Source organism: Ischnura elegans, chromosome 1, assembly GCF_921293095.1.
Source record: "Ischnura elegans chromosome 1, ioIscEleg1.1, whole genome shotgun sequence".
Classification (NCBI taxonomy): Eukaryota; Metazoa; Arthropoda; class Insecta; order Odonata; family Coenagrionidae; genus Ischnura; species Ischnura elegans.
The window spans coordinates 114,798,229-114,821,978 of record NC_060246.1 but is presented as its reverse complement, the minus strand read 5'-3'; the positions used below and the strand labels follow the sequence as shown (position 1 = coordinate 114,821,978).

At 37.9% G+C, this 23,750-nt stretch overlaps 2 protein-coding genes across 2 annotated transcripts in view; both read left to right on the top strand.

Annotated features, from left to right (window-relative positions):
* The first annotated feature begins 870 nt into the window (after positions 1-870).
* Positions 871-15,972, top strand: LOC124168413 (hsp90 co-chaperone Cdc37). Its single transcript, XM_046546637.1, has 7 exons — positions 871-1,041; positions 1,291-1,424; positions 4,827-4,983; positions 8,095-8,373; positions 9,117-9,232; positions 11,308-11,497; positions 14,868-15,972. Exons 1-7 carry the CDS (start codon positions 1,009-1,011, stop codon positions 15,120-15,122), a joined length of 1,164 nt encoding a protein of 387 aa, XP_046402593.1. The 5' UTR covers positions 871-1,008; the 3' UTR covers positions 15,123-15,972.
* Positions 15,973-21,494: 5,522 nt separating this feature from the next.
* The window catches only part of LOC124168407 (CD9 antigen-like), a 99,841-nt gene continuing 97,585 nt past the window's right edge, over positions 21,495-23,750 (top strand). The window contains exon 1 of the mRNA XM_046546625.1: positions 21,495-21,666. Within this exon, the coding sequence (XP_046402581.1) occupies positions 21,601-21,666 (66 nt within the window). The 5' untranslated portion in view covers positions 21,495-21,600. The remainder of the gene's footprint in view (positions 21,667-23,750) is intronic.

Genomic DNA, 23,750 nt, shown 5'->3' with positions numbered 1-23,750 from the left:
ATTTGAAGATTAGGTGAGCGATAGGATTCTGTTTGTAAAATTTGAGGAACGACCCACCAACCTAGTAGTGGCTTAAATCTTCAAGTCCACTACCATTTATAGGGAGGAAGAAGTAGACGAGATATATGAATCTTTCGAGGAAATCCCGGTTAAGAAAAATCTAATGGTGACTGGGGATTGCAATGCCTCAGTCGGGGAAGGGAGGAAGGGAAACGAAGTAGGAGATTTTGGATTATGACTGCGAAACGATCGGAGATAGAAATCAGTAGAATTTTGCAGGAGAAATAAGTTATTCGTCACAAACACAGGGTTCAATTATTCACCAGGAAGAGTCCAAGGGATATAGGGATATACTAGGTAGTTCACATCATGGTTATCAGAGGTTATAAGGAATTGCGTAAAAAACTCGCGCAGCCTCTCCATTGCGGACGAAATGCAACGCGTTATTCAAAATACTTATGAAAAACATGAAGGCGAGAAAAAGGAACCTTGGAGCTCTAAAGGAGAATTATAAGGAAAAAATACCCGAAAATTTTAGAGACTCGAATGCGATTGGAGATAGACTAAAGAGGACGGGTAGAATAAGTTCAAAACAGGATTACACGAAGTGGCCGAGAAGTCAATTGGCTATGGCATGGCCAACTTTAATACCATGGCTATGGTGAAAGTGGAATGAAAAAGAAAGCTAAGATAACAAAGGAAATTAAAAAAGAAATGGCGTTAAGAAGGAAGTGGAAGAATGTTTATTTATGAATAACGTAGGCTACGCTTTATGCCGCCAAACATTTATCTTCAAATTTCTGAACTCAGCTGTCGCTGGTAGCGACATCTTTTAGCGAAGTCGATAATGTTATTAGAACAGACGAACAGATGAGAAAAGACGAGAAAAGGAATTGCGGTCAACTGTAAGTCCGACGCTGCCGAAAGTTTTACGAGAGGAATAAGGAAAACTGAGGAAAACTCTACGGGTTTGAAAATCTCTGGGCTTGTGCATCAGTTTAAATCGTCATGGTGGATTACAGTAAATGGAAAGATATTGAGGTAAGGCTTTTTCAATTTAAATGAGAGGTATTACTTATGTTTCGCGATCTCTTTAACTGATGCTTCTCGTCGTTCCAACTTATTCCGGTTAGCATGTAATGCAAAGCGAACTCCTTAGTAGCTATTTGGTTTTAGATCTTATGTTTTGTTTATGCTCTTCTGGTATGAATATTTAATAATAACATAACCTCATGTTGGAATGTTCTAGAGTGAGATGACTATATTGGAATTTTATTATTCATCCTTTAGATCTCAGACGATGAAGATGAAACCCACCCCAATATTGATACACCATCATTATTCCGATGGAGGCATCAGGCTCGCGTCGAAAGAATGGAAGAGCAGAGGAAAGAGAGGGAAGAACATCAGAAAGCAAAGGAGCAGTAAGTTATCGTTAATTCATCCTTACCTGGCCTTCTTGACTTTTTTGTCAGAACTGCCTGCGCACACTTTTGGGTAATATGAGAAACTATTGGCTATTCAACGACCCAGTAACATTCTTTGACCTTTACTGTGTGCCGCTGTTTCGAGAAGCATTGATTCTCCCTATTTTCATCTCCAGGAAACTATTTTGTCCTACGAGGAATTTTTTGAAAACCTTGTTTTAACTTTAATATTTTGTTGGATTATTTATTCCGTTAGCATTTTTCCGTACCAAATTATATGAATTGAGGTTTGGTTTGGATCCAGGGATGAAATCACTTCTTTTCTATCATTCGTTTGGGTACTTTCTTGTGTTATTGTCCATTTGTTATAGTTGTCATGTTTTTGGAGAGCTATAAGATTTTTATTTTTATTATTTATCGAAGAGTAAAGTCCTTGGTGGGACCTTGTTGTTACCTTTTTAAAGATTAATTTTACGTATTTCCCTTAATATTCTGCTGAATTAATAGGATAGAAATGGTAATATATCGTAAATTGTATAAAGATAGCATATATCGTCTATTAAATAAATCTTGTGAATTTGGTCGGGACTCTGAATTATTGGGGTTTGTGGTTAACAGCAAGGTCTAAACTTCTTAAGACAAACGTCCTTCACTCTCATATACTAACAGAGCGTAGTGTAGATGCATAGAGTATAAAATCATTGAGTGGTTAAGTAGTACTAATAAGTGGGGTTTCACACCTTAGCATGTAGATATTTGGGAGAGTCATTGGAAAAACATGGTATTAGTGTTTTTTCTAGTAAGTTGAGTTTATCTTCCTTTTTTATACTGTATTTATATATAGATAGTGTTTTTTCAGATAATTTAAGCTAGTTAAAATACTTTGGTTGGTGAGTAATGTGACAGGTGTCTTACTGCCATTTTTGTGGTTAAATGTAAATTGAAGTAGATATCATGCTTTCTAACACCACTTTTCTATAGAAGTGCATCAATCAAGGTTTCAATGCTTCTTTTGACTTTAACTCTTGATGTGATGGCATTTTCTATTGTTTACTTCATATCCTTCCCACTGAAGTACTGAGCAGTAGCTATAGCACTTGAAATTGTTGTTGGAAGTCTTCATTATTCTATCTCCCTTTAGTTAAAAATTCATCCACTTCTTTATCCACCTCCACCTATCAAAAATCTTAAATGCTGATATCAAATGAGCCTCCTATTTCTTCTTGTTACGATATTATGCAGTCTTTCACTCAGACCTGAAATCGCAATTTATTAAAAGAATTTGGTTCATGATTGGGAAAGATAAGTTGTTAAAAAAATCTTCGCCATTCTTCCATTCTCTCACAAGTTTAAAATCCCAATACACAAAAGTTGCTACCCACTTTTCATGAGTTTGTGACGTCATCAGAGTTTTTGGTTCATTTACTGGATCTGGAAGAACCTTCCTCTGGCCAGGGAAGAAATCTGAAGGAAGGGTGTGAAGTACAATAAGCTACCTAAGATCCATGGACAAGGCTGTGGGGTGGGGACGAGTTAGGCAGAGACGCAATAATACTTTCAGCATGAATTCATGACATCATCTACTTATCTGCAAAAGGGTTATCACCATTGATTAAGGGCCATATTCTTAGTTGAACCTATAGGGCCAACCGATCCTTGATATGTCGTCAGCCCCTTCATAAACCGATCTCGCCCTACATGCACCATAATAAGCCCCACATGTGACCGTTATTGGAATTAAACGTCCACCTAACTGCACCAGAACCAGCCCTACACCCTACAAAAACACTGAGGCCAAATTTCGCCTGCTGATCAATTCGATTAAAGAATATATCAAATAATGCATATTAAGTGAGATGAGCTTACTTGAACCATTGTAAAATGTACAGAAACACGGAAGAAAGGTAATAATATTGCTACCATCAAGTAAAATAGATAATTAAATTGGCTAATTTCAATATACATATGTAGTGGTATACACATGTTTATTTATGTGACTATATACCATGTTCATGTGACCACATGCTAATATTTTTCACATGTGGTATTTGGTATGCTTCTGAAAAACCAATAGCTTGATTAAATATAACCATAGAAAACTTATTTTCATGGTGCTATTTGGCAAATAATAACATTATTTACTGAAAGTAAAAGCAAATGAACCTTGGTGATGCAGCCTAAGTTCCCATATCAATGATAATATTTTCTTTGTATGCATCATTATCCTATTCAGATAGCTTTTGAAATAATTAAAACTGTATCAAATATAAAATCGTTATACTTTTGGCTCGACACGACAGTATCTGTAGCATTAATTAATTTACCAGCACAACCTGGCAGATGACAATGATTGTTACTCCTTTATTTATCCTTAGCCGTTGTCCTAACAATCTGCCCAAAAGTTATCATATATTTATCTTTTTTCAGTTTTGTAATCCACTTCAAAGTAATCTCTCAAAGACCACATTGAAAAAAGAAAGTAATTCTTTCTATTTAAATGCTTTAAATGCCTTCACATTTTTGTGAAAAAGTGCCTAAAAATCTTAAAAATTCATAATAAATGTATCTACACCCAAGTCTGTAGACCCGTGATTAACGTTTCATTTTAACCCTAGATGCTCCTTAAGAAATTTTATATTAAGTAAATTGTATTTATGCCATGTGCTATTGTTGTTGACCTTCAGTGTGTAAAGCATAGTTGTTCCAGACTTACATATACTTTATATATCGTGCTAATGCTACTATACATATAATAATTATTCACTAGTGTGTTGAAGTAATTGTGCATACGAGCCAACCCTCAATATATTGTAGTCTTATTCTTTCAGATCTAATTTTTGTATCAAATATACATTTAAATTGAGAAATTTGATTTTAGAATTTGTTTTAAGAGTAAATAATTAGGTATGCCATCATTTATTTGACAACTTACATGAATGTGTTTGAATTTGGTTTTTTTGTTAAAATTTTCTTTAAAAGTTAATTGTTATTAACTCGTTGTGCACCGGGGTATTTAAATTCCTAGGAACGCTGAAATTGGAAATATGTGCCTATTAGGGCGTAATGCCTTTAGTTTATACATGGTTAAAAAGCTAATGTTTAGAATATAACTTTACCCAATCAAACATTATGATGCATCAATTCATTATGAATAACGAACAACAACTGAAAACGTACTATCGAATACGTATTGTGCGCTTTAAAATTGTTTAGGTTGACGCACCTAAATGACGAGAATCTTCGTCATCCGTCCAGAACGTTCGGGAAAAAAATGACGAGAATTCTCGCCATCCGTACGCAACGTGATAAAATTATTTTGGTATTGCCTCACTTCAACCCTATCATGAATGAATACATCTATTGATTCGATTGAAACTTATTGATCCCTAAACCTTTCAGAGTTGAAACAAAGTTGAAGGAAGCCAGGAAAAAGCTGCAGGAATCAGAAAAAAATGGTGTAGAAAATCTGACTGAGTTGAAATGTGTTTTGAAGGACTTAGAAGAGGAAGCGGCGAAACTTAAGCAGAAAGATGCAGAAATACAGAAAAAAGAGAAGGTAGAGTATCATTTGATTCTTTATAATCACTTTTTCCGAAATTCAATTGATGCACAGCCAAGAAATTAAGAGAAATTACATAAGATTGTATCTAACCATTGGAATTAATGAGTTAAGTCTTAACACAGTAATGGTTGTTGTCAAATTTTGGTATGCCAGTTTGCCAGATGATGTTGATGGTGTGTGTATGGATACAAAAAAAACATCATCGTCTCTCTCTGCTAATGATTTTCTGCAAAGTTTTCCTGTTACCGTGTTTCCCTGTTGGAACGGGATGCATTGCTCTGCCCAGGCAATATGGAAGGAGTGTTGAAAGGAACGTGAATTGAAATACACTGTCTTGACTTGATAAGCATGTGGCTAGAATAGGAATGTAAATATGCACCTTAAAGTACATATAAGTATGGTTCAACATTTTTCAGAAGGATTTTAAAAGTTAAATTTTGTGGATTGATTGGCTTTATTTCAGGAAAGTAATCTGTAAAATCAATTTCGTCAATATGTGCATTATTGTCATTGTCATTTTATCATTACATACTTAAAAAATGGTAAATATTTTTATGAGAAAAATGCACTGTAGAAATGCCAAATAGAACTATAGGAAAAATTACTTTAAGGCCTAATGAAGATGGCCATGAATTCATTGGATGTTAATGTTTTGTAAATATTAGTGTCTAATTTTTGGTGAAATTCTATCTTCACACCAGAACACTTACTAGCAGCTGTGTGGACAGACAATATTGCCAGATTCCTATACCCAGATACACATACAAATGTGTTTATTGAGAGACGATGATGTTCATGGCAATGTCGCTTTTACTCAGCAACATTGCCCTCATCATTGTGTGTACATACAAATACTTAAGTATTATTGGCCTGTGTGGATATATAGCTTAAGGTGCAAAACAGGAAATGTAGTTTTTTGCCTTGGATGCTTGGTCGATCCTGCGACTTGGTTAACCATCTGCTATTTTTCTGTGATGGTGATTTGTAACATTTTGTATTAAGGCAGGTAAGAGCAATTGATTTGCTATTGTGTTTGCAATCATCTCACCATTCTCTATGTTGAATGAGGACCTTTAAAATATTCGGTTCTAAAGATAACAACTATTATGCATTTGAAAAAATGTGTTTTGACTGTGAATTTTGCATCTCCATAATTTTTAAGGTGTTGACCATACATACGTGGACAGGTTTCTTTCAACATGTTCAGATTTTTGAAAAAGTGAAACAAAATTTTCACACACTCCCAGTCTATGTTCACATCCTCATTGCAAGTCATTATTAAGCTATTAATTACCTGATAACAAACTTTTAAATGCATTTACAGCATACATCATCCGGGCTGATGAGGGGTAGGGGCAGCACAAATAATCAGAAAACACGAATAATCCAAACTTTTACTTGAATATCATTTAATTTTCACAATTCATTTAAATCAAACGATTAAATATTATTTATGCGCATCATCTATTATTTTAGATTGCTTTACAGAATCATTAAGAGCTTTCTTTTCTCGACCCTGATCTTTTTAGCGGCAAAAACGTGATTGTTCTCGTATTCCTACTGCTCCGTGTCATACCTGGTTTCTGAAAACCACGCATCTGTGGCTGCAAGATCACGGATTCAGAAAAGTGTTTTGAACGAATGCTTCAAAACCACTGCGCGACATCGGAAACTACACTGTCAGGCACCACGGCACATAGTCGCGTCTCGCACAAGTTGTCCGGGATGTAACTGCTGCGGAATGCGGCTCCGTGATTTTGAGTGCAGTAGTGCAGCACAATGCTTGGAAAACAGGATCACGGAATTCCTGTGAAGGCAACGGGCGCGCCATCATGGCACTGCGCAGCAGCGGTTATAGGAAACCAGGTCTTATGGAAAATTGTCTACGCAGGCGAGTGCCCGTCTATGATTCATGCTATCTCTACTTCTAGTTCCCTGGCTTTCTTCACTTCTACTATTCCCTTTCTCTCCAGTTTTACCATGACTTGTCGCAGTGTAAACATGCCCGAATGCGACAAAATCTCCGGTTCCCATGGGCCCTATTCAACCGCATGCGAGACTACGGCAATAATTGCGAATTTGCGATATGAAATATTATTGTTATTAAGTTGCAATTGTTATTAAATTTTTTCTAATTTACAATTGGTTAAGCATTGAAGAATCTTTAAACATTAATCAAGAGTTTTTTTCCTTCCCCTGATCTTTGTCAGCACTGCTAGAGCAGACATCCAAGAAAACAGAAACATTCCTTGTCAGTAAGTAAATAAAATTATTCTATTTTACGAAGGGAATTCTAATAGAAATAATAAGTGCGGTGTAGCTCAGCATTAAAATGCAAGTATCCTGGTGCTGTTGTATCATTTTAATTTTTTTTGAAGATCGCGGAAAACATCGAAAAAGTGTAATACTCATGCACAGATAAGCCATAACACGGATAAACCACAGCCGGATAATCAGGAGTCTGCTGTAATTAGAAATATGTAACATCAAGTGACGTAAATGACAACTGTGGTTGTAGGGGGGTCCACTCCTGCCTGCCAAACCGAACATTGTGGGTTTGAGTGCCGCCAGGATAGGTTGCATGTATCCATGTCATAGGTGATTTTGATTGACATCTTTTTGTTGGGTACATTGTACAGGGGTGGTTTTAGAAATGATTGGAATGAAAAAAAAATACATTACTACTCTGTATTATTGCAAAATCATGACTTGGTGTTATGATCTATCAAGTTTTGTAAATTATCGTACTTATTCGAAGCCAATTTTGTTGAATATGCACAAATCAATATAAATGTGCAAATTAAATATTGAATGTTCTCCACCTTTGTCAAAAAATATTCGTAAGTGACCTTATGCCATCTCAAGAGAAACTGTTTGGTGTGCAATGCTCAAAATTAAAGACTTCGTAGCAGTGACTTAAGTTGCAGTATTCTTTTTTCTCAAAGTGTCTCATTTTTATTTTTGTTACAATAATGGTGGTGAGTGTGATATCTGAATTTAATTATTGCTGTAATGTTCTTTATATTATAAACTTTCAGTGCGGCATTAGTGAGTGGATGTTATGTTTTATATGTGTTTTGTTTTAGAACATTTTTTTTGTTGCAGGTCACTCCATGGAATGTAGACACAATAAGTCATAGTGGATTCAGTAAAACAGTCATCAACAAAGCGCCACCGCGCAAGAAAGATGATGAAGAAACAGAGGAAGACAGAGTTAATAAAATGCAGGCATTCATCAAGGAAAACAAGGAAGATCTTAAACGATATGGGATGTTGCATAAGTATGATGACAGCAAACAATTTCTACAAGAACATCCTCATCTTGTCCATGAGAACACAGCAAACTTCTTGGTCATTTGGTGTATTGATCTACAAGTTGAAGGGGTTAGTTAAGTTGCACTTTTCTCAAAAATTGATCGAATCTGTGGTTCTGATTAACCAAAATGTCCAATGATGAAAGGAAAAAAAAATTAAACACAGATGATGAGGCACACTGGTAATATCAACTGACCTGAATTTGGTCAGCTTAATGCCAATTTCTAGAATACTTGGGTCAGTTGATGTGAAATTAAGTTTGGAGTACTACCACTCTGTTTCCTCATGAAGAGTGAGTTACACTCTGAAAGCCTGGAAACCTGTAGCATTCAGGTGGTTAATGTTAGTAAACATGAGCAGCGATCAAAAATCACTTTAGCATATCCTATCTTGTGTGTGTGGACCTTGGAACTATTTTCTTATTATTTGTCCTTGGAATGGTTTTTAATCTTTTTGTTGACTGTCAAGCTGTGAATAGCTTTCTTACAGTTTTGTTTGCAATTCTGGTTTTAACCCTGGGATACTTGGTCTGGTACTTATCTTTATCAGGTGGCCTGAACATAGCCTCATTAATGTATTAGTTCCTATAAAGTCACTGAAGTTTAGCATTGATGAGTCTGGGCTGAGGTTGGAAAATTGATTTGGAAGTTGAATCGTAGAATGACCATTCATTTTTAGGTGTTCTTTTTTCCTGAAAGGCATGCTTATTAAATTTGGTTTGGCGTAGTGGATGAAGAGTGTTCTATGTAAGTGCAGGGGAACCTGTTGAAGGCCCCGATACAGTCTTCTTATGTAGCCTATTTCTTTTCCAGAAAACTGAACTTATGGAGCATGTGGCACATCAATGTATATGTATGCAGTATATGTTAGAACTTTCAAAACAGCTGGATGTTGATCCTCGAGCTTGTGTGTCATCGTTCTTCACCAGGTAATTTTTTGTGTGTATTAGTGCCTTTGAAACCTGGCTCTGCATATGTAAGTTAAGGTACCAAAGTCTGTGGAACATCATGGAATATTCAAACCCTGTGGTTTGAATATTCCATGATGTAATTCATCGACAGTCACGTGGTAGGCTTGAGATAAACCACTTTCAATTATGTATGTACTGTTAAATGCAATTTTCCTCTTTTTGAAAACAATATATTGAGATGGCTAGTTTTGTTGTACTGCATCTAATCAGTAATGGTACAATGAATCAAAATTAGATGTCTATTTAAATTTTTTGAAAACAGTGAAAATTGATTTCCTTTTCACAGTAAATTAGAACTAAATAGTTTATCACAATGGCCCCTCTTTTTGAAAATCTGGAAAGCAATGGAATGTCTAGGGTTGGCTCTACTCTTTTATGTGCATTTTTGAACTGGCTGGAGTCATAGTTATTTGAATTTACCTTTCTTCAAAAATTTAATGACCAGAGAGAAATTTTCCATGGCCAACTACGCTGGGCACAATGGCAATGTACTGCACCTCATGGGATCTACCTATCCCCCCCCCCGAGGACCAAATATGCCATTTTTACAAAGGTTGAGAGCATGTCTCATCAGCCTGTCCCCCCTCCATACCTCCAAAAATGTGTGTGACGAGGTAAATCTCAACACTCCTCACTAGTCTCACCACTGGGAGAGGGTTACAAACTGGCCTCCTAAACTTCCCCCTTCCCTTCTGCTCTCCCATCCCCCTTCCTCTGGCACCAACATTTCTAAATCACTTTGTACCCCTCAATCTTAAACACTAGTAAATGCTGCCTTAAAATTTACTCAACATACACTCACTGGCACACTTTCAGTGAGTTTGAGGACAAAAGTTTTTGATGTACATACTACCCTTATCTTTTGTCTAATGTGAAGGATATATCTGATTACTCTTGTAGTTGGATCTTCATCCGCGACCAAACAAACAGGTAAAAGGAAATAATGTTGGGATATTTCAGCGCCAAGAGTATTTTGTTTATTTATTTATTTATTACACTACCGGAAGCAGCACTGTTCAGCCTTTACATTTGGGTTGATAACATTTTAACAATCAAGCGTTCACAAACATCCATGTCCTAGATAAGGGTAACTTACCCATGCGGAAACCGAACCCATGACCTTTGGTTTGGCAGGTGAGGACTTAACCCCACCGCTACCGAGGCCGGCGAGTATCCATGAGTATCCAAGACTAACCAGAGAAATGGTGGGAAAGTTGCTATGGAATTAATGACGTTTCAGAAGGGAGGATATTTTCATTGAAAACCCTGATTTTTGCATCATTCTACTGAAGACTCCAAAGAAATGGCTGCAGGCAGTTAAGAGAGCAGTTCCATGTAAAATAAGCAATGCAAAATTACTTATCACTCTTTGTCATGTCATTGCTACAATTATGATAATTTAATGTTACCTTATGCCTTTCAATGTCAGGTGGCTGTTAGCAGCCCTTGTTTGATCTGCAATAACTTCTGCTTTTTTAGTCCAATCTTAGGATGGATGACTGTTGATGATGATGTTATGCATAGTGTCATCATCTCCTTAGTATCAAAAAATCATCCATGCTACATTGTCGACCCCAAGCCTGCTCCTAGGTGTGACTGCCACCACATCATATTCAAATCCAGTCTGAGATACTATATCGTCTCATTTCTAATAAAGGGGCATAATCTATCACCCTCGGTTATGAAGGGCACCTGAGATTGCGATTGATTTTCCAGGGATTACAACCACTCGTTTAACTGAGCATCCTCTGTACATAATAGTGTTGACAGTGTTGTGTGTCGCTGCTGATACTGATTACATTTTTTACTTTTGGTTGAATCCTTCATAACTGGATGGGTTTTACTCTCTGTTGCAGCTTATATCCTGTCAAATATTTCATTCCCTGATGTTGGTTTGGATATCGTACGACATATTTAATTATTTGTCTTTGTTATTTCTCTATTTAACTACACTACACATAATATATTAGCAATCTTAATTTTCTGTACTAACGTATGTATATTCTCACCTTGCACGTATTATTTTTATCTAGAATTCAAGTGGCTGACCCAGAGTATAGGAAAAGTTTTGAGGATGAGTTATCAGGCTTCAAGGAACGAATTCGCAAGCGTGCCCGTGAGAAGATAGATGAGGCCATCAAAGAGGCTGAGGAAGAGGAGAGGAAGAAGAGGCTCGGACCGGGCGGTCTGGATCCTGTGGAAGTGTTTGAGTCCTTGCCTCCTGTGAGTTTGTTAAAGGTTTTTTTTTTAGCAGCTTTCCATGTAATTTTACTCACTCTAATCATCAATCTGAACTACCTCATCATCCATGGGTACCATCCATGTTAGACTTAAAAAGTAGGAAGTGTCTCCCTTAAAAAAATTCGGTGAGGAATTGGTGTTCATTATTTCATATTGTTGGTGCTACATTTTGTGATCAGTGTAGAAGGCCCAGGAAACTAAATTGAACATCAAACAACTTGTTGAATTGATTTTTAAAGTTTAGTGTGACTTGATTGGTAATATTTTCTGTGCACTCTCTCTTGTGGTCCACTGATGATGATAGGCTCTCTGGTAACTGTTTGTCTCTTCAGAAATACACTAAATTTTGGAATTAGGGGATATCTACAATTCATGTGAAAAAGATGACTTAACTGGATTTGTGTTTATTATTGCCTGTGCTGAGATGTGAAAAATATAATTTTATGCCTTGTCTTTGTGACAGCGAAATTCATTTGTCAAAATTCAATGCCGAAAAATCTGACTCTTCCATCGGGGGCCCGGGGAGTCAATTTTTAGCAATCCTGAACATCACTCCACGCACGACAATGTTGGATGTGGTAGGCAACTAAGTAGCTGATATGCGGCGGTGAAATTTTTTACTGTTGCGCAGTTGCCCTGGCATTCTCGCCAGTAAATCACATCGTTTAGCAGACCCAGCATTTCTGTGTGCCCTCTACAGAGTTTTTTTTTTGGATCCCTATGTGCATTGTAGTTTGGAGAGAGGGAATTCCACAAAACTGTCAAAAGCATGCTCAATTTATTATCTAATGTTTCCGTTATTCACGTGTTTATTTATTTTTTATGACATTCAACCTGTCATATATCATGAAAATGATTGATAAATATTCTAAAGAATATTTCAATTATTTGCCATGAAATTTGAAAACATATGTTGCGATGCCTTACTTGCTAAACCTAATAAACTCAGGCACCAGGTCTACCAGACCACTAGAAAATAAGGATCAAGGCTACCTTTAACCGTAATCCACCCAGATAACTGCATTGGTGACAAATGCCAGGATTCAAGATAGGTGACTCGGGACAAAAGCTAAACAAAAAAAAAAACTAGATCCCCACTCTGGCTTAACATCCGTACTTATTTAAATAAATTCCCAAATTTGCATAAACAGAGAAAAGGTCGGCAACACACATTAGCATCTGATACATAAATTAATCGAGGCTCATTCCCCTCACTTGACAACTCCGGCAAAACTATGGTTAATTAAACTCCACACAAAATAATTGATTGTTTGAACTGAAACAAATATATATACCTCGAGACATGTGTGAAAGGCAACCCCACTGAGCCGAGGAACACACTAATTGCACATCAAGCCCCATACCTTTACATTTGGAATACAAAATTGAGAGATGAACTCTTGTGGTGAGCACCTGATCACTTTTTCAGTGTCTTGACCCCACACTAGAGAGCTGTTAGGGAGAACCATCCCTGCTGAAGTCCTAGATCCAAGAGAAGGAGGTGAACGCCACGCGACCTGCTGTGGTCGCAGTTCTCGTCTTTGTCCTTTCTCCGCTTGCGCCTACCACAGCGTCATGCTTGCTGAGTCGTCTGCTATCTCTCGATGGCCCGCTTCCGATGTGCCAGCTTTCAATCAATGGGCCCAGCCGACTTACTTGCTGGCAGGCGGAGTCGCAGGAGGCTTAAACTGGCCAGATCTCAGCCTTTTCCATCAAGCAGCGTAACCGCTCTCTGTCCCTATCTCTCTCTCTCACTCTGTCAGGGTAATGGGAAGGAGGAAGATATGTGGCTCGATTCCCCCCCCACCAATTTAAATTACAATGCAAATTAAAATGAAAGATAATCATTAATCATCGTTTCTTAGAGTACTAAAATATTTTTAAAAAATAACAGACAGGCAGTTAGAAAATATTTCAGGAAAAAACTCAGCAATAAAAATAAATATGGCTTTTACCGAACAATTAAAAATGCCCTTCTGCTCTTGGACTTTCCCTCTCAGGTGCCAATTGCAACCTATGCCATTATAATGTGAATTGCTTTGCTAATTATAAGCCAATGATGGATTTGACAAATGAAACAAGGTGGCTGCTTGACATCAACATTAAATTAGCAATCTTCCAAGCCATCGACGAGGGCAGGGCGTGTTGTGAGTTACCGGAAGAGATAAATGTGGGGGAAGAAATTGATAATGAGGAATCAGTTACAGTTTCCACCAAAAAAGAGGTTCAGGAAGTTTTGAACATCATTGAAAGTTTTTTTTTAAGCATGGAGGAATGTGAAAATGATAATATGATCATGCTCAATAGGATTGAAAATATAATTTCAAAAGAGTTTGAAAAAAAATTAAGCAAACCCAAATTACTAAACAGACCACTTGAGCAAGTCACTTTTTCTCTTGTGTAATCAATAAATTGCAAATAGATGATCACTAATGCATGCATGTATGTGTAGACATATAAATGTGATGGTTTAAAATACAGTCGTGCCTTTTCTTTCCGATTGATGTGAAAAAATGGCTCTTATCACTAAAAGCTCTCTATAGTGAACCTCCATACATCAAATTTCCCAAATTTTGGTCCCCTCAATTACGGTATAAAGAGGTTTTGCTGTAATTAGGAGATTGGTGAAAGATCTTTATCTCATTGGAGCCAAAAACAGCTGCATGTCTCGTTTTTGAGCAAGAGAACTGCATCTCTGCATCATAAGTATTCTTTTATAAATTAATTTGTCCCATTCTTTGGCTTTTAAAATGGCCAAAAAAAATAATTTTTTTATGATATCCACTACTGTCAAAATGACCAATAGGTAGGCTGGTGGGGCCCAGATAATGTAAATATGTTAACGCCATGGTTATACATGTAAGGAAATTTCATATCATTAAAGAAAAAAATGTGCAGGATTTGTAGGGTTAAATAAGTAGGGAATTTTTAGGGAATCCATATTCCTGCAAGAGAATTGAATGATCTTTAGTAAGGAGTTGCAAAGTTAAAATGAAGCTGGTTTGACCACATGGAGAAAGAACGAAGGAGTTATCCATGAAGGGAAATCAATTATTTAACCTTTTCATACTCAGCAAATGCTTGGGTAGTTAGTTGTTTCTGTATGCAAAAAAGTATCAGCTTCAAGGAATTTCTATATGCCAAGGAATGGATGTAAGGTATGGGTATCATGAAGGATGGGAAAGTGACCACCATGGATAGTTATGGAGAGCTTATTCTCTCACCTGTTTTTAGTCTTATTCAGTATAAGAAAAACGTTTTCTTTCCAACTCTCTTGGTATTTTAATGAATTGGTTTAATGCCTCTCAGCATATGTAATTGCAATGTTAACTTTGTGTTGTACTTTTCGTAGGAAATGCAAAAATGCTTTGAGACAGAAAACATTGCAATGCTGCAGGAAGTGATTGCAAAAATGCCTGAAGAAGAGGCCTGCTATCACATGAAGCGATGTGTTGACTCAGGGATGTGGATTCCTGATGCTGGCAAGAAGAAGGCTGGGGAGGGCACAAGTGGAGATGAAGAAGGCGGCGAGGCTGAAGGTGTAGCTGCATCTGCATCGCAGGATCAGGGTAGTTTTAAGAAGGCTGATGACACTGCTGCTAGGTAGATGTCCTATGATTGTCAGTTGCCGTACTCTTTTGATTTGTGCATTTCATCATCGGAATAAATTAAGTGTATGTATGGTGTTACGTTCATTTTTCTCTTTTCACAGTTGAGAAGCTTATGGCATATTCATTTATGTGAGATTTGGAATAAATATTCATGCGCTCATTGTCATGGTTAAATATGATAAAGTTAACTGCTGTGTTAGCCAATGGTGTTAAATTTTCCAATTTCATATGGAAGTAATTTTGTGTGCTAAGGGACTGGTATTGTCCTTAAATATGCCCCGTGTACCCTTTTGACTGGAAATTTATGTTTCATGGAGGCCATTTGTCATGCAAGCTAGTTGTTGTATTTGCTCTCATGCAAATTTTTCCTCTGTCATTTTGTTTATCTAAACCCATTTTTTGATATTTTCATAAATTTTTTAAGGAGGCCAAGGTTAATACTTTTTCCATACAATAATTTTGCTTTGTTTATCACTGTTATAATGTATTTTTCAGGTGACAGGCTGTGAAACAAAAAAAAATTAGAATTCATGTGAATTAAAAAGCTTGTGTATGAAATGAGGTTGTGCATCAGTTAATAACATCTGCTAGATATAATGCCTTCAATAACATCAGTATGACATGTTGTTAAGTTTCCTGGCTTATTTAAAATACTCACTTGATGCAACTTGCCTTCTGTAATAATCAATGTCATATTTACTTCTAAGTCTGTCAAATTTTCAGACTTCCGTGCATGAATGTGGCGTGAAATATAATGATACCTTCACAGCAGAAATTAGTCATTGTACTTCATTGCATAAATTGTACATATCTAAATCAAATAAATTTGTTTTTATGTAAATTTGATGTGTGACTTTTTGTGAATATTTGATTTTGTCATTTCCAACTTTATTTCTTGGTTCGGAAGAATGCATTAGAATTTAATGTGTGGGGTGCTTCAGGGGCGGATCCAGGATTTCTTTCTGGGAGGGGCACAAGCAAGGCCGTATCCAGGATTTTGTTCAGGGGGGGGCACAAGGATACTTCGTCATACAAAAAGAACGAAATGATGATGGGACCGTATTAAAAATCTAGCATATTTATGAGGGTCTGGGGGGGGCACGTGCCCCCGTGCCCCCCCCCTGGATCCGCCTATGGGGTGCTTCAAAGGCAGTATAAGTGATTCGCGAAAAGGTTAGCATAGATCAAAATACTTCTTATATGGTTATTTTATCATTAATTACGTGATAACATCATTAGTATATGGTAGTATTTTGGAGCTGCTGTTCCAGAAAAAAATTAATGTGCATGCACCTTCATTTTGCTTCCTTCTTAACTCTAATTTAGGGAAAATTTTCACTCAGTCACTACCCTTGAATGGAAATGAGATTTACCCCTAGCTATCCTAAATTTACCCCCTTTAGAATCCTTCAAATGATGGGTATTTTTAGAAAAGGATTACACATATGTATAATGGTTTTTTATTAGAGAAGATACTATTGCCTATGTGAATTTAATATGGGCCTCAGTTCTTGAAATTTATTTTGTATAATGGCAAGCAAGAGTGGAAGAGATTTTCATTCATCCGGGGCAAGTTCTGCATGCTGCATTCAAGTATTACCAGAATTTCGAGAGTGAATCTTTCTATATTTTCTTTCTGTGCTAGCAATTTTGTATTCCATATTCGTTCGTGTTAGGTCATCTTTACTTTCTTATAATGAAGAAGACTGTCCATGGATACAAGGTTTACAGGATACAAGATATGGCATTTTTTGTGTACCCCCTCCAAAATTTCTGGTACCCCCCGAGAAATTCCTCCGAACTTATCCGCAGAACTTCTCCCGTTAAGGTTTTTCGGGCAAAGGATTTTCGCCGAAGGCCCTTTGACTCAAAGGCTCGGAGACTATTAAGTCACGGAACTCTTGTCTCAGAACTGTCCTTCAAACGCTGCCCTCTGACCCATCCCACCTGGAGATCAAGACTAAAGCTAGTATGGCGGAGGAATACCTACACCTGGCAATCTAGGGGAAGTGGGTGCTGAGCCACAAGAATGCAGTTTAGAGAGAGAGGTACTCCACTTTGTCCTATCACAACTCTCTCTCCATCCAACACCTCATCCTACTATGTCTTTCCCCTCCTTGAATTCCAATGGCTTGCCTCAACTAGCTATCACACCACTAGGTCACGTCTCCAACCCAGGAGATAAGAGGAGAGGAAACCTAGCGGTACACTGTTCTCCCCCCAACCCCTGCTGGGATGACGAGACATTTTCCAGAGGTCCCAGTCAACATGGGTGCCTACCTAGAGTTTTATAACGATGCAGCTAACTTGGACATCGCTGGATCCCCCCCTCTCCTTTGCAAAATTCCCCCCCCTCCTCCACTCTGCCAACGTTCACAGCTCGGTAAGCTCTTTTGCTCATCGGCGGTCTTGGCATGCACTTCGGACGACAGAGAGTGATTTCTTAAAAAAATCATTTTTGGTGCTGGCAGGCAAACACAGCTTTGTACTTTGCTTTTCAAAGTATTGGTAATGTTTCTTATGTTAGTGGTTATCCTCATTGTGTTTTGTATTAATTTTGATTTTGAATATTTCTACTTGGAATACATTTTGATTGAACGTGACTTGTAATTTTGTGACAATTGTTTCTTTGACTGCTGATTATTCTTGTTTTGTGGAGTCTTTACCTCATCCAGCTATGTACAGACGATCGGAGTTCCCTGTGTCTGGGGCTTACGTTACGAATCTGCAAAATTTTACCCTTGGAGTGCCGAGGAGCGCTATCGCACTCATCCTCTCTCTCTCTCTCGAAAAGTGCCAGAAGTGCGATAGTGCTTCTCCTGCTATGTCTCTCTTAGATGCTGATAGTTCACTAATAATTCAATAGTCAGTATTCATTTTATTTTAACATCAACTATTTTCTTTTAATTATAAAAAATTAACTCAAATTATCAAAAATTCGTCAAATAATACATTGAAAAGATGAAACCACATATAACAAAGATTTCTTAAAGTTTTTGAATATATACCTTCAGTCGTTTTTGAGACCTAAATTTTTTTCCTAACCTACAGCAAAATCAGCAAAAATACCTCGGCACTTTTAGCATAGTACCTGGAAAACCGGTTCAAAGGGTTAAAGACGTAATGCCACAGATACAAGGTTGTGATCACTATTTACATTGCTCCAGAATAGCTCTTACACTGCTTCACCTGATTCTTGTTTCGGCCTTTGACAAGTACATATATGGTATCTGGCAATGTCCCCTGGCATCTTTCATGTATAACTCCTCTGTTAGTGTTCTTCTCATTGGAGAAGTTGCCTAGTCTCTTTCTTTTGGCATTCCAATCTCCCAATCTGGAGTTTCCTATGCTCTTTCCTATCCATTCTCCATCTACTGCATTCCAATCTTGCACTATCATTAGATTATCTTTCCTCTTTACCTCAGTGATGATTTCTTTCATTTGCCCATGCACTTCTTTTATTTCTTCCTACATATGGCTAGAGGTGGGCATGTAGACAGGCACTAACACAAAGTCCATAGGTTTTCTTGCCAGCTTAACCATCAGAACCCTTTCATGATATAGTCATCGATTTCACTTTCCTGCCCCATTCTTTCATCAATATGATTCCTACACCTGGCTAGAATGACCTTATACCACATCTTACACGTTTGGTTGTCGTCAGAGTGTATCACTTGATATCCATTGCTCCAGTTTTCACCTGCCCCCATCCGCTTGATCTCCCTGACTCACAGTATGTCCATCCCCAGCCATCTTCACATTTTCCAACTACCCTGTCATCCCTAGGGATCTTATATTCCCTATCCTGTGTCTCTCCTGACTGCTGTTCCCTTCCAAGTAGTCCCCACCCGAAGATCTGATTTGGAGCTATATATAGGTACCTATACCTCCAGAATACTTTACAGGGAAGAAAAGCATCATGATAGATTTTGGTTGAGTGGGGCTTCCATCTCCTCAGGAGGCTAATATGGTTTCCCATTGCCTTCCACAGCACATTACATCAGCCGATTCTGTGAACTTCACTCTCGCCTCAAGCAGTGGCGGCTTGCCCATAAGGACTTTCGGATGCCGCCCCTCCCAAAGATTTGAAAAAGGAAAAAAACATATAAATCCATTCAATTATAATTATACATCTATTAACCAAGGTGTTTTTTCATTCGCATACATCAAAAATGCCGGAAAAATACACAAAATTAGCGTGAGAAGTTTGTATTTGAAGCCGTGGGATGCTGGCCAGAACGTCCCAATCCATCACCATGCAGTTATATGAAGAGTGGCAGTGGTGGGGGCTGCTGGTGCTATGACGCGTCTAAGCTTGTGTCTTATGGAAGTCTTGTGACACCGCCTGAGCATGCGCAGAGGGACGTATCTAGTGAGTTGACATCACCCCGCCGGCTGCCGCGCCAATGTGGGCGTATAATCTTGGTGATGCAGTGCTGCAGAATACCTTGTTTTGGTGACCATTTGACATATTTATGTGTAAATTGTTTTAATGTAAATAGGCGTAGTGGTAGTTGTGTTATTTGAGTTAGTGTTAGTGATTGTTTTATGATTAACTGAGTCATAATGGTGTCTAGATTGCCTTAAAAACTTACTAAAATACACAAAATATTAAAAAATTTTGACCCCCCAAACACCAATTTTGACACCAAAAATTTTGAATTTTGAGATTTTAGTGGGTGGAGTGTGCCCCTCCAAGCATTTGACTCACGAGCCGCCACTGGCCTCAAGCTGTGGCTGTTGATACCAGACTGATTCATCTAAATGTGCATCATTATTATTATTATTATTACTAGGTTTATTTATACTGGGTCTGATGGGGCCAAGTGGCCCTCTCTTCCCCAAACCCAGTACTTTCACTGGTACATACAGAGTTTCAGGAAGTTAGCTATTTCTTATGTAAAGGTTTACAATTCTTTGATTCGTGTTACACATTTAGGTTGATATAATGATCATTTTTACTTTTTCTGAACACATATCCAGGATTTTTTGCAGGAATCTTGTTATTTCCTTCATTCCACCAAACAGTCTCCAGGTAGTAGAAAGTAGCCTATCACTGAGACTGCTGCCTCGCAGTAGTTGGGTAATTTTGTGTTGCATGTAAGAGTTGGTGACTGTAGGCAGAATTTTTTTTCCATCACTTGGTCTTGCTTCTGGACTTCTGGGAGTCGAACAGTCTACTACTGGTCCACTTCAGCATGATATCTTAGTGTACATAATTTTTCCAAATGTGGCAAAGGACCTTAAATGAAATCCATATGAGCGGTCAGCTAATTAATGATTTTAGTCTGTTCATTTTGACACAATACTGTTGGAATTCCAATTGATATTTTTCCTATTGTTCGTATATAAATGTTGACAATGGGTTTATTTGCTCTTTTTTGCTTCACCTCCGGTAAAGCAACAATTTTCTATAGCGAGTTTATTTTAGCATCGTGGGATCTCGTTTTATCGAGGTTGCACTGTAATATTATTCCTCGATTTTAAGAAACTGAGTGATGAATATTATATACCCAATGTGATTCTTCTTAATATTCCAAGAGTTCTTTGTTAATAAACTCATGTTCTAAATTCCGGAGCCATAAAAACATTTCGGAGCAGAGTTTATTTTGGGAGAGGCTACATTTAAGGGGAGGTTCACGAGGTGGGGTTATGCTTAAGATCATATCTCACAAACCGGTCACAGGTAGGTGTGATCCCAAAACTCGACTTGCTTGCATCTGCCTTACATGTTCATGGAGTACATTCTCGTTTATCGTTTACGAAAAAATTTTCGTGGGTTTATAGAGAATTTGTTGAATACTTTCGTTTCTATGGAACACTGATTTTGCTTAAAGATTTTTGCTTCTAGGGGGGGGGTCAGCTACCCCCTCGCTCCTTGCCCATGTACCACATATGTATAAGATCAAAGGCAATTACTATCACCAAAACTGGTGAGTTGGGGCCAACAAAACTAAAAAAATTTGCTCTTCCAAATCGGGTCCTACCATCGAAAAGTCATTCAATTTTTTCGAGTACGTAACTTTCCATTTGTTTCAATGTCTCAACTGGTCGTACGTAGTAGGTTGTGGCCGTTATATTGCTGATCCATCCATGACCTTACCCTTAAGTATTTTAATAGAAAGAATGAATACGACGAAATCATCACATAAAATTGAGGAAATATTATATTATATATATTAAGGAAATATTATAACATATATAATTAAGCTTTTGTCGTGAAAATCGGGATATAGATTGATTTGAGCGATAGGAATACAGGCCGTACTTGCCTTTCCTCGTTTCTTGTGAAAAGGTGCTTTAATTTATCCCGCGCTAAGGTACCCCAAGCATGTCATGCACTGCTGCCATCTAACAGACGCTTGGCCAGGCTCGGCAGATTTGAGCAGTTGCTTGAATTTGTTGTTTGAGGGAGGAGCGTCTTGGGACAGTGTGTCGTTGTAAACCAGGACAAGTTTATCAATATCGTCAATAATGGCTTTGACAGGATGTTACACCGTTCTCAAGGTCCTTGTGATCATAATCAACCTGCTTTTTTGGGTAAGTAAATATTTTTATCAACTTGACTCATTATCTTCAAATTTAGAGGATTCTTTTTTTCTAAGTTCTACTTACCTCGTTGATACGGAGAATCATCCCAGTCATCGCGTTCTTGATTATGTCCAGGTGAAACATATAGTTTGGTCCGTCCCACTTTCAAATCGCTCATAAGTGTACCAAGTTCTTCAATACATGTGTTTTTATAAGTCAGAAGTTATGTAGTTGTTCATGTTGTTGTTACAGTCATATTCAGGGATGAATGTGGATGACAAAAGGATAAGTTGTTCTCAATTTTTGTATCGATTTATATTTCATGCTTTGAGCGAGAAATCTTGGTATTCCTTGCATTTCAATTAAGATATTTTCCTTAGTGCTGCTGAAGAAGTGTAATATATGGGCGCCTTTTATAGTGACGTCACTAGCTCTTTTTATGTACCGAGTTTTCACTGCACTGTTTACGAAAATTCTCGTCGTTCAAGAGTATTCGTGATGGATATGTTAGTTTGTTGTTCAATTGAATTTTGTATTTAGTTCACCAATTGACCTATTACTTACAAGGGTGCTTATTGTTGATAAAGCATTTGTCTCGTTAGGGTAAGAAGGGGAAAGCTGCCGGGGACTGCTACTTGGGAGGGGTCGTTGGTACTGGGTAGTAAATAGGTTAACGGTGAAAGTTTCTGATTGTGATTATTATTATTATTATTAATTGTCAATGAATTCTGCGGAACCTTTTGGTTAAGCGATACCTTGTAAGTCCAGGCTCGGAGGTTTGTTGTCTCGGAGATGGTCACAATTTTTTCTACTTGCCATTCTGTGCCGCTTCATCGAAGATACTTCCGGTGTCGGAATAAAATGACATCCAGCTTCATTTATCTCGCTTAGACGAGCCTATTTATTCAGTGCTATTGAGTTGACATTAAGGTCGATGAGTGGTCCCATGCTGCTAGATTGACGATGCTGCTCTATCTGAATGTGCCAGAAATGACTATCCCAATGTAACAACCAATTCATAACCTCACATTGTATTCTCTTACCAGCTTCTACTCTCGCTTGTAGTTTCTGTTTATTATGAAAGTGAATGACTCAAGTTCCCTCGAGAACATTGATGAATCCATCGGACATTGTCATAAACTTTACGGAGAAGTTCGTGATCGCTCTTACTAATAGGTTTACGTGCCTCCAGATGAGCTCTCTAAATTTCGTTTTGTGTGGCGTTTAACTTTACTGAGGGTGTATATATTTATAAATGTCCGGACTGCTAAACATATTCCCAGTAAAAATCCGTGTAAACTTAGGTACCTGCCTAATTATTTATCGTAACTTTTTGCTTTATATTTATTCAAATAGCTGCCAATTTATGTGTAATATGGTTTATTTCATCTCAATCGCATTTTACTTCGTTAGTAGTTGTCACTTTTGGATCCTTGAAGACATCATTGTCAACTAGCGAGGACATTCATGCCTTGTATGTTGGTGATAAGTGTAGTGACCATACGTGAGCGTATTTTCCGCGTGTTCCTAAGCAATTTGAAGGAAGGGTGTTGATGGTGTGGTTAATAAATGCCATCCCTTCACGCGTGCTATTCTAGTGTGTTGATGCTGTTCCGTCATTTTGTAATGAAATGGTTTGCGTGCATATTTGAGCCAAGCGGGCGGCAATGGTTTAGGAGGAATTGTGTCTGAAAGCTCGTAAACGATCACACGTTAAATGAAGTTTTATTTTGGGTTTTTAATATTTTTTTTAGCACCACATCGCTACTCTTCCTTTGGATTTGCATTTAAAAGCCGCATGGGCCGACTGACAATGAGTGGAGGCTGGTAGATTTGGTGTAGTTCTCCTCTCCATACCGAATAAGTGTCGGATATTAAGGGAGGGTGGGGCCACGGGAACTTTTGAAGTGAGGGAAATACAGATCTGAGGTTTTCCCGGCGTATGATGTTGTTGAAGTTATTTCGGGTTTCCCACCGGATAAGGTTCTCCATCTCTGCCGACGTTTCGATTGTCGTGTCGTCCATCGTCATCAGGGCTTGAATACGATGACGATGGACGCTGATGACGATGGACGACACGACCATCGAAACGT